This window comes from Protobothrops mucrosquamatus, unplaced genomic scaffold (assembly GCF_001527695.2).
Source record: "Protobothrops mucrosquamatus isolate PMUCROS unplaced genomic scaffold, P.Mucros_1.0 scaffold9, whole genome shotgun sequence".
NCBI classification, from domain to species: Eukaryota; Metazoa; Chordata; class Lepidosauria; order Squamata; family Viperidae; genus Protobothrops; species Protobothrops mucrosquamatus.
The window spans coordinates 82,892-99,849 of record NW_015386396.1 but is presented as its reverse complement, the minus strand read 5'-3'; the positions used below and the strand labels follow the sequence as shown (position 1 = coordinate 99,849).

Below are 16,958 nucleotides of genomic sequence, written 5' to 3'. Positions count from 1 at the left end.
GGTCACGGCCGACAAATGGTCATCCAGTGCCAGCCGCGAATCCAGGAGGACTCCCAAGTTGCGCGCCCTCTCCGAGGGGGCCAAAGTTTCGCCCCCTATAGTCAGCGATGGTGTCAGCTGACTATGCCGAGGCGCTGGCAACCACAGCCACTCGGTCTTGGAAGGGTTGAGCCTGAGTCTGTTCCTCCCCATCCAGACATGAGTATAACAAGATTTCAGGAGGGCTTGTGCTTAGATGCCATTAAAAGTTTAAAACCAACCACTGGTGGTCCAGATTTCAATTGGGTCTGCAACATTGGCTAACTGGAATTAAATTTTCCTTCAGTGGCACTTTTCTGATAAAAAGTGCTCTGACCTTTAGAGCTGGGATTTCTGAGCAAAATACAATATATACATATGATTCTATTGATATATGAATATTCTAGTATCCAGTAATACCAAGATCATACTGAATTAAGTAAATCTCATTATGACTAAGTTGCATGCTGTTGTACATGGTAATAAGTGACCTTTTATAGATTGGACTGAAAGCATATGTTACTTATTTATTGTCTCTGAGAATTCAAGGTGACGTACACCCGCATTTTATACCCATTAGCACTCTGCAAGGTAGGCAAGGCAGAGAGAGAATGACTGGCCCAGAATCATCTTGTGGTATTAGTCTGTGAAAAATTACCTCTCCTTAAAAGAAGAGATGCATTTGAATCCCATGCAAAAAGGAAAAAAAAAGGAAAATTTTGGTGTAAAACTGGCAAAAAAGTGAGGAAGTTTACTTGGGGCCTTCCCCCCAATTGCCCTTCTATCTGAAATGCATCCTCTTGTAAAACGATTTTGAAACCACAAAGGAAAGGAAATTAATATGCAGACCTTATGCTGTACGTTTGCATGCCTCTAATAACTTCTATGTGTGTTTGCCAAATGTGATCTAATGAATGTTTGAATGAGACTCATAGAACCAAAAGGAGCTCCACAAAACTTAGGGTTTTTCCTGAAAGTCTGTGCCTTCCCTTTTTATCATCTTATTTCAAACAAAGTCATGCATGATACTTCAAAGGGAACTGCAAGTACAAACAGCCTCCAGATAATTTCTAGCCTTCAATCCCTGGCTTGGCTGGTGGATGTCATATAACATCATCGGAGCTATTTAAATCATAGCATAACCACAGCGGATATTGTTTAATTCCAATGTTTATACGTTGCAATATATTGTTTCCTGTTGCTTTTCACTAAAGTTGAACAATCTAATTTGTGTGTCCTAAATGAGTCTACTTTAGCTCCATTACAATAGATCTGTAATTAAATGCATACAGATATATATACCTGTGTTTCCCTGAAAATAAGGCCGGATCTTTTTTTTTTTTTTTTTTTGCCTCCAGAAGTGGCACCAGGTCTTATTTTCAGGGGATGTCTTTTATACTCACCTCCCGCACTGACAGCCCTGCCCAGCTAGCCCACTTATTCTGCGACAGAAGGAGCAGCTTCATTCTGCAGCTGCATTCTGGCCTGCATTTCGCAGTCAGGCCTTTCCGGAAGGCCTCTGCAGCCGAGTGCTGAGCTATGGATTCAATCCATAGCTTAGTTCTCGGCTGCAGAGGTCTTGCAGAACCGAGCTATGGACTGAATCCATAGCTCAGTTCTCGGCTGCAGTGGCCTTCTGGAAAGACCTGTGACTGAGAAATGCAGGCCTGGCTGCAGAAGTCACCGCAGAAGAAGTGGGCCAGCGAGGAGAAGCCTGACTGCAAGGTAAGCGGGTGCGGAATACATGGGGCAGCTCCACACCCCCACCTTGATTTTTAGGTGAACGCCTCATCCCAAAACTAGGGGTTATTTTGGGGGTAGGTCTTACTTTCGGGGATGTGTGTGTGTGTATGTGTGCGTGTACACACACACACACACACACATACATACATACATACACACACACATACAAGCTGAGAAGAAATGGGCATTACTAGCTACTAAATAAGACTTAGTAAAATCATTCAGTCCATGGAATTTCTTCACATTTTGTTAGATGAAGTGGATTGTTGCTAATCTAAATGTTTTAATTGTCAAACAGACTGTGATACTCTTTTCAATGCACTGTTTCTTTGTTTTACAGAAAAAAACAATTGATGTATATAGGACAGAGGTAATTCATTGTAATTTGTTGTAATGTATATTGTTAATTATAATCTGCATGAATATTTATTTTATAGCACATGTAAAAATCTTACTTAGCGAACCAGAGATTGTCAAAAATTACCTTTTGAGCACGTTAAAATCTTGGGAGTATTTTTGCTTTTGTTTTAATCTATATCCCCCAAATTCCATTTTCAGACAGACTGAATACAGGTATTCCTCGTATTATGAATGTAATGGAGCCTGTCCATCATAGCCATAACCCATCACGGATGTAAAGTGGGTCAATTTTATAATCTTTTTTACGGTGATCGTTAAGCAAATAACAATAACAGTTGTTAAATGAACCAATGGTTCATTCTGGGCTCTGGTTTGCTGAAAAACTGGAAGTAAATGTTGGTTTTCAGCAAAGCTGTCATAAAAGCAGTCACATGATCATGGGATACTGCATCAAACAGCTATAAATGCTGTCCGGTTGCCTAGTGCCTGAAGTTTGGTCACGTGACCACAGGAGAGTAAAGGTCAGAATTTTGAATCTGGGTCATTGAGTGACACCCAGGTAGATCCGTCAGAAATCCAAACAGTTGCAAAATGACCAGTCATAAATGGAGGACTATCGGTATTGCTGTCCTGGGATTTTCCTCCAGTTAGGGCTTCCTCTCTTGCATCCATTCAGAATGGCTTAAGAGATGATATGGCCTAAGGTAGAATATTCCAATTCCATATCTGGCCATCATTTAATAATTGGTTACTAACTTCTGTGGGCATCCATAGCAAACCATGATGACATCAGAGTGATGACAAACTGTTCAGCTCTTCCAGACAGTCCAGGTCAGGAAAGAGACTCCACAAATCTGGCTGGAACTCTGCCTCTTTGGGATAAGCTGTGTTAACAGAATCTTGAAAGCCTGACTGAATTCATTCTTATGCTTCCTGGGCTTAAAGCATATTTTTGCAAACATCACCTCTGCCTCGTTTCTCCAAGGTCATCACCTTAACTCCCTACACACACATGGTGACACCATGTTACAAAACGTGCTGCTAACTATTTGTGCAGCAATGCCTGCACAAGTATGTAAGATACACTACAGTATTTGCATCATGATAGGATGGTGCTCGTTTCATAATCTTCACCCACACTCCGCAGATGCCCGGATTTGATTCTTATTAATCACTTTAGAGGTAGTCCTTGACTTACAACAGCAGCTGAGTCCAAAATTCCCATTGCTAAGCCAGACTGTGATTAAGTGAGTTTTGCCCCATTTTACGACCTTTCTTGCTGCCGTTGTTAAATGAATCACTACAAGTAAGTTAGTAATAGTTGTTAAGTGGCTTCCCCATCAGGTCACAAAAGGGGATCGCACGACCACCGCGACACTGCAAATGTCATAAATACTACCCATTTACCAAGTGTCCAAATTTTGATTATGTGACTGCAAGTTGTAAGTGTGAAAAACGCTCATAAGTCACTTTTTTCAGTGCCATTGTAATTTCAAATGATCACAAAACAGATGGTTGTAAGTTGAGGACTGCCTGTATTCTGCCTGACAGTAAAACTAATCCTTTGACTTTTTTTCTTTTGACCCCCAATTTTCAAATGATTACATTGAGTGCATTTATGCTATATCATTTACACAAAGTCACTTGATCTATGTAATATACCAAAATGGCTGAGGGCTGAATGTTTACCTAAGCCCCATCCTTCCTTCTCACTCACATCAGTGCGCTATTATTTGTCATTGCAATCATTTCAAAACCGAAGTGTCTTTTGAATTGGTCCCTCCACATGCGAGGCTTAAGTTAATCCTTTTGTTGTGCCTCCAAGTAGACTATACACTTGTCTAATCCTCGCATTGATTTTATGGCCATTCTTGTTTCTCTGTCTTTTAAGTGGTAGTCTTTGTAGGAATAATATGGGCCAGGGATGGCAGGTGATGGAAACGAGCTTGTAATAAAATGTCTCTTTAGTTTATCTCTCTTCTTTCCTACACAATAAACTTCATCAAGACTTAAACTACAATTCAGGAATCTGCCTGCTGGGTATCCATTTCTTGCAAAAGTGGGTCACACAATCTTATGAAACAATAACATTGTGTGACCCACTCTTGCAAGAATTCATTTCTTAGTGAACAAAGCTTGGAAGTCAATTATCTGCTGTTCTGCTAACATATACAATATATCTGTCTTTACAGATCATGTATCTCCAACTGGCTCTCATGAAGACTGCAACAAAGTCATCTGTCTCTCTGGGAGGGTATGTCTTGTATGTCTTTTAACCAATACTTTTCATCAAGAGATTTAGCCAGAGATTGTCTTTTTAAAGCTAGAAAAGGTTTGGTATGATACTTAAGCTTCATCCAGAGGAGGGTTTTTTTTTAAGAATCCCCAAGGGAACAGATGTATGTATTCAGTAATGAAACATGACTGTTTAAGAAAGCCACACTAGTATTAGTGGACATAACTGAGTGAGAACTGCATAAGTTTCCATCTTTCATTTTCAGATAGTCTTTTCCTCCTTCTCTCCCCCTCTCTATGTACCTTAGTTACAAACACACTTTATATTCTTACCTCACACATACCCTGTCTCATCATCCATCCATCTCATCCTTTGTATACAGCTTTTATACAACTTCTCATGATTTAGGATGGATTGTATACTAAAATCAATATTAGAAACCAATACATAAAAATAAAAGCATCCAGGTCTACTGTTTTTCCCAGAGCCTACCACAATATGAAGGGTTTTGTTGTTTTGTGAAACTTAACCTGAGGATGGGTGGGCTGTCCTTACTTCAGGAGGCAAGGTGATCTATAGCATGGGGGCCTCAACCAAGAAAGCACATCTTTGGGCTCCACCCCTTTGACCTCACTCAGTTGGGGACTTGAAGTAGGCACTCTCAGAAAGAAGCGCACAGGTAAGACTTTAAAATTGGGACTGAATTGGATCTGGAGGTTTATAGTTAACTAATGTAGCAACTTCAGCATAGCTGTCAATTGCTAAATCTCTCTCCATGACTCTCAGAGAGCTAATGATCCACCTTCATAGTGCTAACAGCCAGATAACTGCAAGGAATATAAATCCTTCCATTCCCCAGCATTCAGTCGGAACTGAGGATGCTTCTTGGGTGAGAAGAAAAAACAAGAAAGTCCAGTTGCCTTTTGAAAAACCATCTTTGGGACTCTCTCCTTTGTTAACAGTCAGGACCAGTTACACTGTGTCTGAATCAGTACTGAGGGTAATCCCATCTAAAATGTGTGGCAGCAATGTAATTGTGAGATGACGAGGGCGCAAGTCATGTTTTGGACATCTTGATCCAAACAAGCTCCTAAGTGGTGCATCTTTGACACAAATGTATACATCCCTCCTTCTCTTCACAGGTTTCCTTCCCACGTTTCCCAGCATCCATATATGTATAGTTGTAACCTTGTGAGATGCTCCTTGGGATTTTTAATAAGCAGGACAGTCTTATTAGTCTTCTGAACAGGAATTTCAGTTCCATACTTTCAATTGCCAGTTTGTGGAGAGTACATCAGAAAGCTACTTAAAAAGATTGAGATGGGGTTGAAGTTTTCTATTTTTTCCAGGGCAGCGTCGCTTAATGGACATACAAAATCCTTTTTTCTGAGAGGGAGGAATCTTAACTAAACCTATCACTGAAAAATAAACCATGCACACTACTGAGGTTTCCATTATTTGCTTGTTCGTCTGACTCATAACTAGCATTATTTCCAACCCACCTACCTGTTGAAAGAAATAGTTATTGAATAGTATTATGCGATAATAATCCATTTTAGAGCAATTAGGATACTTTCCAAGTGTGCTTGTGAATTTTCTGTTTTAAAAGAACCAAGTTTGCATGTTGCTCTGTTCAAAAGGGTTGTGTTTGCTTGTTACTGTATATCTGTATATGAATTTTCTTTAGTGATCAATTTCTCATTTCTGCTATGATCTAAGATTCTGAATCATACATTTGTTTAAAGCCACAACTGTTATTCTTTTAGCACATCAAATGTTGGGCATTTTTAAAAAATCTGTAAATTTATTTTCCTGATTAATTGTGCTAGGAGCAATACTTGAAAATACTTGTACTGTTTATTTTTTTCCTGTAACTTCAGCATATTTCATCCTGTTTCTGAATTGTGGTAAGCTGAAAGGGACATAATTAGAGGAGCTATTCTGAATTTATTGCATATTATTTCCTAAACTAATTGTTATTTCTTCTTTATGATGTAACCTTGCAGCCCCAGGAGTTATGTGCATAAGCAGTTTATATGCACTACTGTGGATATAATCATTTTCACCTGAAACATCTATAAGCAGGAAATTACCATAGAGTTGCAGAAAAACCAAAGCTAGTGTTTGTTGCTTCTATAAGCAAGTATTGCTGGAAGGTACTTTGGAGGATTTACAGAAAATCCCAGCTGGATTCCTGAACTACAGCATATCAATGTCAGAATTCTAGCCAGGTTTTTGACTGTGTTAAAAATGTAAGGTGGACTTGAATATTTGCCAGCCCAAGCACCTGCCAATAGAAACCCAATGTCAACGGTTCAATCCTCAATGAGCTAGTTTAGGAAAATTATTTGATGTAATCAGTTCTTAGTCTTAAACAGCAAGTGAGGGATCCCATGTTTGAATTACTTCCCATGCCAAAACAAAAATCCTCCACATAGAGAAGTGCTGTATCTGGCATAACATTAAGATAGATTCTTTCTTTATATCATGCAAACTTTCTATGGCTGGTGTTTTGGTGTTTGGGCATGCATTCAAACATCTTCTCCATTGTATCCTTCCGAAATGGGACAGTCTAAGAATGTGCCATGTAGTATTTTGAAATGTCTCCCATCCAAATAGCAATCAGGCCCAAACATGTCTAACTTCTGAGTCCAGATAAAGTTGGCTAAGTGCTGTTACCTGCAGAGACTCAAGTGTAGTATAATTAGACTTTGGAAGCCAGTTTCTCAAAGACCCCCATATCTCTTAATCCCCAACAATACAAGAATGATATCACTGGCACATCAATAAGACGCTAGCCAGGAAACTGCAAGTGTTACTGATTGCATCATACCAGCAGTGAAATGTTCTCCTGGCTGGGATGTCATTGGAAATGTGAATAACGTTAATTTCATCTATTTATTCTGGACTAATAACTGCATATAGATGTTTCCCCATTTTTTGTCTCTAATATTTTCAGAATAGTGAAGTACTGTGAACAGTTCTGCTCCAATGACCCTATAATCTCAGGATGCCTGCCCAGCAACCCTTGGGTTTCTGATGATGTGGATTTTTGGGAACTCAATGCAAAACTGTACGTATTGCATTTATTTCAGCTCTTAACTTACATCGACTCTTACTTACTTTTCCATTTTTCCTTTTAGATTTAAAACATAGAATAATAGGGTTGGAAGAGATCTTGGAGGTCTTCTAGTTCAACCCCCAGCTCATGGCAGGAGATCCTATAACATTCCAGACTTTCTTTGGGCTTGATGGGATGGATACACGCAATCATAGAAAGAATAACAGAGCAGAATAATAGAGTTGGAAGGAACTCTGGACGTCCTCCAGTCCGATTTTCGTATCAGAGCAACTTTCGGTTTATAAATTTCTGTGTGTGCCTTTGGCCTATAGCCACATGACCATGGAAATTGTTTTCGGACAACGCTGGCTCCCTTGCTCAAGAAACAGAGATGAGCACCGTGCCCTAGAGTTGGACACAACTGGACAGGGAAACCTTTACCTTTTACCTCTTCTTGCTTACTAAGGTGGAGGCAGGAGAAGTTACATTATTTTATCTAGAGACATTCCTGCTCTAGTGTTAAGGCAAAGCAAGAAGGCGCTGTTGTGCTTCTTTCTTTCATATCATGGTTTCCTATTTTTCTGCCTGCTTTAGCAAGCAGAAGGTAAGAAAAAAATGGGCAAAATAGAATAGTGGGTGCTACAGAAGTAGTCAGTTACCACTTTTTGAAACCTGGTGAAATCTTTCTTTCTATTTTTCTATTTTGTCAACTGTGGCTGCACTTTTGGAAAGGAGAGGAGACCTTTCTTAGTTGAATGAACATTCTGACAAATGTAAACTCTAAATTTACATTATAATTTAGAATGGGTGATTTTAATGCTTATCTGTGGGAAGATCTTATCAATACACATTGCAGATGCCACCACAAAATTTACTCCGTCTGTCTGCAGTGTGCATTCTCCAAAATGTATCTATAGCAGAAAAATAAAAAATAACAAAGTGATGGAATTGCCTGAATTAAAGGGAAATACGTTTCTATAATGATCCTAATAAATATTACAATGCATAATCACTGGCTATTTTAGATAGCAATACCTAGCCAATTTTGGCTAGCTTGAAAAAGTTAAGCAAGGATGGGTCTAGATCAGGGGTCCTCAACCTTGGCCACTTTAACACTTGTGGACTTCAACTCCCAGAATTCCTCAGCCAGCTTTGCTGGCTGAGGAATTCTGGGAGTTGAAGTCCACAAGTCTTAAAGTGGCCAAGGTTGAGGACCCCTGGTCTAGATACTGCTTGGGTACTATCACAGAATATAGATTAGACTGGGAAGCTGGAAAAGTGTTGTCAGAAAATGGTAAACCATTTTTGTTTTTTTGCTAAGAAAACAACATTTCTGGTAAGAAAATAATATTTCCGTGTCCCTGTAGTTAATTATGAGTCAATCTTGACCTGAGGGACACTTTGACTTACTTGTAATATCCTGACTTGTCCTGATCATAATACATTAGAAGTCAGAGGAAAAAACAGTCAAAAGCAGCCAAGATACTCACGTGTGAATACACGTTTGCTAAGGAAGGACAGGCAGAGTTCTTGGTTCTGTCAAAACACAAAACAAAATAGAAAATCTCAAAATAATTGATTTCAGGGACATGTTTTGTGTTTATAAATGAACATATGGACAGGTCCATGAAATCAATCTTAATTTAAAGGAGACTTTCTCTCTTTGGGCAGGGTAGAAATCCCCACCAAGGCACGAGTGGAGAAATGGGCCTTAAACTTTAGTGAGCTGATGAAGGACCCCAAAGGACGTCAGAGTTTCCAGCTGTTCCTGAAGAAGGAATTTAGTGGTAGGTATAAAGATGAGCCTGCTTTTCCACATGTCAAGGTGGTTGTGTACAATCTGAAGTCACTGATGTCACCCACAGCAAACTGAGAGGAATTTTACGTACAGAAAGTGATTTAATCCCTTAATTATTTGTAAGGTGATATGAGATTACATTGCAGTTATTCATAACAAGAATAAAGCTGTGACTTATTATAGATTTTGTCTGTGAGAGGGGAAGACATTTTATACTCAAGGCACAACAGAATCTTTGTGGTTTAGTAAAAGGGCTCAAAAACATTATTTTTTTTTGTCCTTTACAAATCCCCCTGGTTTGGGACATTCATGAATAAAATAGGGTGCAATCTGATGGTCATATACCAGGGAAAATAATTCTCATGTTTATAGCATTTGGGTAATGGGAAATTGTTTTGATTTGGAGAGCGGAGTCAGAAAAATTATTTCTGCTAATGTTCTAGAAGTCTGGTTATGGTCTTAGTATGGTCACTCTAGACTTACATTATTCTGTTTTTAATATTGTCTTACATGAGTTGATATCATAAAACGTTGCCCAGAGTCGCTCTCAATAATGAGTTAGGGGACCCAACCCCGGTCCGTGGACTAGTACCGGGCCACAGCATGCCAGCAACCAGGCCACACAAACAAGCAAAGCCCCATCCATGAGATGCAGGCAGCACACAAAACCACGCATGGAAGCAGTCACTGGTGCCCAAAAGGTTGGGGACCTCTGAGATAAGGGATGTATAAATTTAATAAATAAAATGCTGTTTTTTGTTCCTGTTTAATTCAGGGGAGAATCTGGGATTTTGGGAAGCTTGTGAAGATTTGAAGTATGGAGATCAATCCAAAGCGAAAGAAAAAGCAGAAGAAATTTACAAGTGAGCATATTCTAGTTTGAAATCTTTCTAGTAACTTTCCTTGTTCTGTTTAGTTCCATTTCTGTATTTTGTGGTTAAGTAGTGAAAGAAATGACAGTGAGAATACAGTCTAAGAATATAATCATATCATACTATAATGGAAATAAAGAACTGTCCAGCAATAGAATCTAATAGTATCAGGCTATTATTCAGAATTCTACGCTTTCCTAAACTTCTGTCTTGTTTATTTATTTGATTTTTATCCCACATTATTTTTGGTCAGCTAGCCATAAAATTTGACATTTTTTCATCGAAGAAGTCTACAGCCTAACCAAAATGTCAGCTGGAGATGGTGAAAATATGTTAAGGTTCCAGTGATAATTATTATCTTCTGTGATATTAATTCTGTATATTATTGGTTATTAACATAATATTTGAGGTATGTGAAACTGATACAATATCAGTTCATATTCAAAAAAGAAAAAAAGCATTTTATTTATAGGGGAAAAAAATCCCATCTCCCTGATTTTATTGAATATTTTTCCTCCTTATAATTGTCAATTCTAGAACCTTCTTGGCTCCAGGAGCAAGACGGTGGATTAATATCGATAGCACCACTATGGGCATTACAGTCAGAGGCCTCAAAAACCCTCAACGTTATGTCTTAGATGCTGCACAGACTCATATTTACATGCTCATGAAAAAGGTTGGTCATTTGAATTTCCATTCCAGCTACCTAGATATTTTTGAAGGAAACAAAAAAGATATTAACACATATACTGTATACCAGCAGCTCCCAACCTTTTGGGCACCAGAGACTAGGTCTGTGAAGAGAGGTTTTTCTACGGACCGGAGGGGGCATGGTTTTGTATGCTGCCTGCATCCCACTGATGGGGCTTCGCTTGTTTGCGATGCCCAATTTCTGGCATGCCACAGCCCAGTGCTGGTCCACGGACTGGGGGTAGGGGTCCCTGCTGTATACACACACCTAGATATAGACAAATATCTCTTCCTTGTTGCTCCAAAGAGAACACATTGGAACATCCCTGTGTGGGGAAAGATAATTTGGGGTTGATTCCACATAATTTTCATTATATAAAGTGAATGACTTTCATACAAAGATAAGTTTTTCAAGAGGAAAATTCAGTTTTTTAGGAACTGAGATATCCTGGGCATTGAAGTGGACAAAGTACTTATATCTATTAGTCCAGCCTCTTCCTTGTTAGGACAGGTGAACACAGTGTGGGTTCATGCGGTGGTTTCAGGCTCTTTGACGGGTGGTGGTGATGGCAATGCTATGCCCCCTCCTCAATATGTCAGCTCTGGACCCTTCCCTGTTAGAGAATTATTGGCCAGTTTCCAATCTCCCCTTTCTGGGAAAGGTTGTGGAAAAGGTGGCTGATGACAGCTTCAGAGGATCTTAGAGCAAACAGATTTCTGGAAGCATTTCAGTGTGGCTTCAGGCCCGGGTATATTACAGAGACAGTGCTGGTCACACTTGCTGTTGACCTTTCAGCAGAACCAGGATGGGCGTGGTACATCAAGTACCCCTTGATCCCTTAGCAGCTTTCAATATTATTGACCACAGAATCCTTCTGAACCAGTTGTGGGGATTAGGAGTGGGAGGCAGTGGGTTCCAGTGGTTCATCTCCTTCCTTAGTACAGTAGTCAGTTCCAGTTGGAGACAGTGAGGAGAGATAACATCTGCAGTCCCTTGTGTGGGGTGCCTCAGGACTTGATGCTCTCTCCTCTTCTCTTCACCTTCTACATGACACCACTAGGTAAGGTCATCCACCAGTTTGAGGTATGGTATTATCAATATGCTGCTGATACTCAGTTCTGTTTGTCAACCCCAAATGGCACAGCTGAAGGTGTCAATGCCTTGACCTAGTGTCTAGAGGCTGTTCAGATCTGAATGGGGCAGAACAGACTTTAGCTCATGTCAGGTTAAGCCCAAGAGCAGCATGGAATAATTCAGCCAGAGTTCAGGGTTGTTGGTGTGTTTTTTTTTTGCTTGCATATTTCAGACTGAATCTTGCCAGACTAAATCCTTGCTGGTGTCAGCCTGGCAGATATACCTTGGGAGATTCTAGGGAACTCTATCCAGACTCCTTTCTCTGTCTCCTACCTACACCTCTGGGGTATGCTGCCACTTGTCCCTCCCCACTCCCTTTCCGGAATGTACTCCCTCCTATCTGTGAAACTGCCACCTCTCTGTGGTCCTTCACACCAGCTCCCCCTCTGTGGACATTGACAAAATCACCATCTGTCAATTGCAAAAGGCAGCTTTACTTGGAACAGCTTACATTCTGCTATACCTTTCACATCATCAACAGCAATGTCTGCCTATCCCAAGTCCTTGGGAAGGACTTAATAGGTGGATAAAAATGCCAAATCCAAACATATGGCTGACTGTGACCAACCATAATAAGTTGTTACCCAAACGTTTTAGTATACCATTATCAATTCCTCTCTTCCATCTTATGACTACATGTTTTAGCAGCACAAGAAACAAAAATGATTTGCTCAGCATTCCAGTTGTTCAAAGGAAAAGTCTGATATATTAGTATGACTCATCCAATTATTATTACATAACCTGCTTGTAGGGTACTTGTACATAGGTAGCCAGTTGGAAATGGTGATTTTGTTGATGCCGATGGTGTCAAGTGGTGCTCTAGTTGTTTCGGTACTGCATCCAAGGCACCTATTATAATTGATACTACCTTTCTTTTGCCACAATTGTTCTGTTATTTACTCATTTTATTTTACTCAATTTACACAGCCACCCATTTTGCAACAGCAGCTCTGGGTTCAATGCTCAATAGAAAATAACACCAACAACAATAGACAATGTCTTTCCCAACCCCTGTTGTATATTTCAGCATCTGAGGAAACATCTTCCTTGCCTCTTTTTTTTTGTTCATTTGTGTGTGTGTGTGAATTCTAACCATATGAGCTTTAATTTAACCAGTGGTTTTTCAGGATGCATATTTAACATTGAGAAGAGATGTTTTCTTGTGCTTCTTGGTGAGAATATTCTCTTGATGCCTTTACTCCCAGCCTCTTTGGCTCCTAAACAGCTGCATAGAGAAATGATTTTAATTAGGATGCTTGCAATCTACAACTACCAGTTTCCCTTTCTTTTCCCTAGTAGGATTCTTATGGTCGCTATTTAAAGTCTCCGGTATACAAAGAAATGTTGTCCAAGGCAATTGTACCACAAGAAGCAGTTAAAAAAAGGCAAGTCATCTGAGGTTTAATTACACTTCTTCATTGTTGGTTTAAATTAGGAACTAAAGAAAAATGATTATTATTTATACATTTGCACAATTTAAGGTGCTCTTTCCCTGAGGAAAAAATGTCTGACTTTCAGTTTGATAATCAGAGACATCATGCCACTCAGAGTCGCTTTGAACCGCGAGATTGGCAGCAAATAAAGTTAATAATAAATAAATATTTTTAAATATTAATGTTTAGTACTTATCTAACTATTTCATAAGAGGAAAAAAAGAGGAAAATTACGTAAAAGAGAGAAAATCACATATTCTTTTTACATTTCTAAGATGTCATAGAATTAGAAGTTAGATGCTTCCCTAATAGCCTTTGGAAGTGATTTCATCTCAATGAAACATAGCATGTATATATTTAACTTGCATCATTTGTATAAGACAGTATAGACATGCCTAGCCACTTCACGTGGTAGGCTTCTGAAGGAGCCATGCAAGCCTGGAAAAGACATGCCTGTTCAAAAAGAGTGTTTTGCATGTATTTTGCATTTATTTTGGATGTATTCTTTTCAAAGACTTTGCACGGTCCCAATATGCAAGGAGTGAAAAATCATGACAGCTGGTAATTTCCCCAATATTCCTCAACATATAATAGGATGAGAAAGATCTTATTAAAAATCAGTTTAGAATTAAGTGAACTTAACTTTAACTTTCTAATTCTTAGAAAGACCGTTCTAGCTAGATTCAACTATATTGATCATGATTTTATTAATACATTTGCTGAACATATTTTGCCAAGTGTGTTACATACCAAAATAATACAAATAGTCCTTGACTTACAATCACAATGGAGCCCAAAATTTCCATTGCTAAGCAAGGCAGTTGTTAAGTGATTTTTGCCCCACTTTACAACCTTTCTTGCCATACTTGTTAAATGAATCGCTGCAGTTGTTAAGTAAGTAACGCTTTTGTTGAGTGAATCTGGCTTCCCCATTGACTTTGTTTGTCAGAAGGTCACAAAAGATGATCACATGATCCCCAGACACTGCAACCGTCATAAATACATGCCAGTTGCCAAGCATCCAAATTTTGATCTTGTGACCATGGGGATGCTGCAAAAGTTGTAAGTATGAAAATAGCAATAGCATTTAGACTTATATACCACCTCACAGGGCTTTATAGCCCTCTCTAAGCAGTTTGCAGAGTCAGCATATAGCCACCAACAATCTGGGTCCTCATTTTACCAACGTCAGAAAGATGGAAGGCTGAGTCAACCTTGAGCCGGTCAGGATCGAGCTCCTGGCAGTTGGCAGAATTAGCCTGCAAAGAAAAACAGTCATAAGTCACTTTTTTCAGTGCCGTTGTAAACTTTGAATGGTCACTAAATGAAAGTTGTAAGTCAAGGACTACCTGTTCAAAAAAGATACTTATTCATAGTTTTGCAGAATACTGAGCTTGTAGAATACTATTTGGTCAGCATCTTTCTGAAATACGTATCTATAATCCTTATGGCAGGATTGTTTATTGCAGTAAATATTTACAATGAGCAATAAAAGGGATCAACTATAGATCTGCATCAGTGTTAAATACACTTTTTGTTAACCCGAAAGGGTTTTGCTAATTTTCGTTCTCCCTTCTATTTTAGAGCATTTCTTTAACTTTCTATAATATATTAGTGTAAAATTTAGATAGATGGAAAAGTGACGAAGCTCCCATTCTGATGCAATTCCAACATTTTTGGATGAGGGCCAGAATGTTTGTGCATCTGTTTAGGGCTTTATGCAAACCCACACAAATGCTGGATCTTCTGGCTAGGTCAGTGATGGCGAACCTTTTAGAGACCGAGTGCCCAAACTGCAACCCAAAACCCACTTATGCATCGTCGGGTGCCGGGTGGGTGTGGCCCATTGGCTGGGTGTGGCCCATTGGCTGGGTGTGGCCCATTGGGTGGGCGTGGCTGCGGTAGTAATGGCAGACTGGGTGGGACTAAAAAGTTCAATCAATCAATTCCAACTTTGCAAGATCTTTTTTTTTTCGTGAGAAGTTGAAATTGACTGATTGATTGAACCTTTTTTTTTTTTTGTACATGGCGGCGGAGGCCTAAAGCGAAAAAGTTGTATAAAACTCAGCTGAAGGCCTAGGACTGGGGCGATGGCGTGGGTGCCCACAGAGAGGGCTCTGAGTGCCGCCTCTGGCACCCGTGCCATAGGTTCGCCACCACTGGGCTAGGTTTTCATGAAAAAGGCTTTCTGAGTTTAATTGCTCTTTCCACCTTGTTTTAATTTTAGACTGGGTTGCCTCGAGACAGTGAGGCATATGCTGAATTCAGTTGGACAAATAATTCACCATTAACTTAAAACTAATTGTAGGCATTGTGAGAAAAGAGAGGACTCTATGATAGGAATCCTGATACGGTAGTACTCTTTCTGACTAACAAATGTATTAAGAGACATGAGCCTTTGTGAGCTAAAATCTGTAGGAGATTGGTTTTATACCTGAAAGGCCCTTTTGCGGTTTTCCACCCCTTTATTGAAAGGCGGTAGAAATATGTTAATTAATAATGATCATAATGATTGTAGTAACCCTCTGGCTTTGATTTGTTTCCTGTTCAGCTCTTACAATCCGTTTGTCCGCAAGCACCTGCGCTCCAGTCCCAGCCCCATCCTCTTGAGGCAGCTGGAGGAAGAAGCCAAAGCTAGAGAAGCCGCCACCAACGTGGACATCACCCAGGTTATGAGCAAGCTGGATCGCAGAAGCCAGCTCAAACAGGAGGCCCCGCCTGCTAAATAGGGTCCCGATAGGGCTGGAGAGCCCATGGCAGGAGAAAAGCCACAGAGCCAGGAGGAGGATGCTGGCTGTACGTAGGGCTGCATTTCCTCCTCCTGGCCTGCAGGTGCCACTGGGGCTTCATTGTTAGCAATCTCTCTCTCTCTCTCTCTCTCTCTCCCTTGCCTTCCTTCCATCTACAGTTGGCTGTTGCCATGGTATCCAGAACAGTGTCCCTTCATCAGCCCTTGCTGATGACAGAATCCTAGAACACAGGTGGCAAAAAAAAAAGTCCCCTTACGAGTGTGGCAGTGATGCTTTTCATATCAGATCAGCTCGCTTTACACCGTGTTTTCTATAAACTTCCCTCCCACTTCTACAAACACTACAAAGTCTGGATGCCATGGCAACCAGCTGCCTGGCCTCTCTATGCCTGTCAATAACAAAAGAAAAAAAAAGGCTGAAGAATCCTATTGCAATACATCAGCCAGATCAGAATCTTCTTATCTGGTCATTGCCCTAGAGAACAACTCAGGAATTTGATAAGGAGCAGGCCCTGAGGAAGGAGACTAGTGGACACATTTAAATGATGGTGCATAATCCAGATTTACTTTATGGTATAACCCCTTAATATCATTTAATCGTCTTTTCCTATTCAGAATGGTTCTATATTGACCAACAATGGGTTGTGTTTTACTTTCACTTTAGAAAATGTTTGCAGATAATGTACAGATTCTTTTTTAGGTTTAATTAGAACGATCCACATTAATATGCAGTAATAGGATAGCATCTTTCTTTGAGGCAGATATTTCAGATTTCCTAAACAATTTAAAGATCCTAGATGCTCAGATGCTTAATTGTTTGCATGGTTACCATTTAAAGGAAAGCCTTTAGTGGATTTTTACAA

The 16,958-nt window shown here is 39.8% G+C and overlaps 1 protein-coding gene across 1 annotated transcript in view; it reads left to right on the top strand.

Annotated features, from left to right (window-relative positions):
- Positions 1-16,075, top strand: part of RGS9 (regulator of G protein signaling 9) — a 49,578-nt gene extending 33,503 nt beyond the window's left edge. The window contains exons 10-17 of the mRNA XM_015810365.1: positions 2,102-2,131; positions 4,314-4,375; positions 7,317-7,430; positions 9,090-9,205; positions 9,992-10,079; positions 10,626-10,764; positions 13,213-13,298; positions 15,898-16,075. Of these exons, the coding sequence (XP_015665851.1) occupies positions 2,102-2,131; positions 4,314-4,375; positions 7,317-7,430; positions 9,090-9,205; positions 9,992-10,079; positions 10,626-10,764; positions 13,213-13,298; positions 15,898-16,075 (813 nt within the window). The remainder of the gene's footprint in view (positions 1-2,101; positions 2,132-4,313; positions 4,376-7,316; positions 7,431-9,089; positions 9,206-9,991; positions 10,080-10,625; positions 10,765-13,212; positions 13,299-15,897) is intronic.
- Positions 16,076-16,958: the final 883 nt, after the last annotated feature.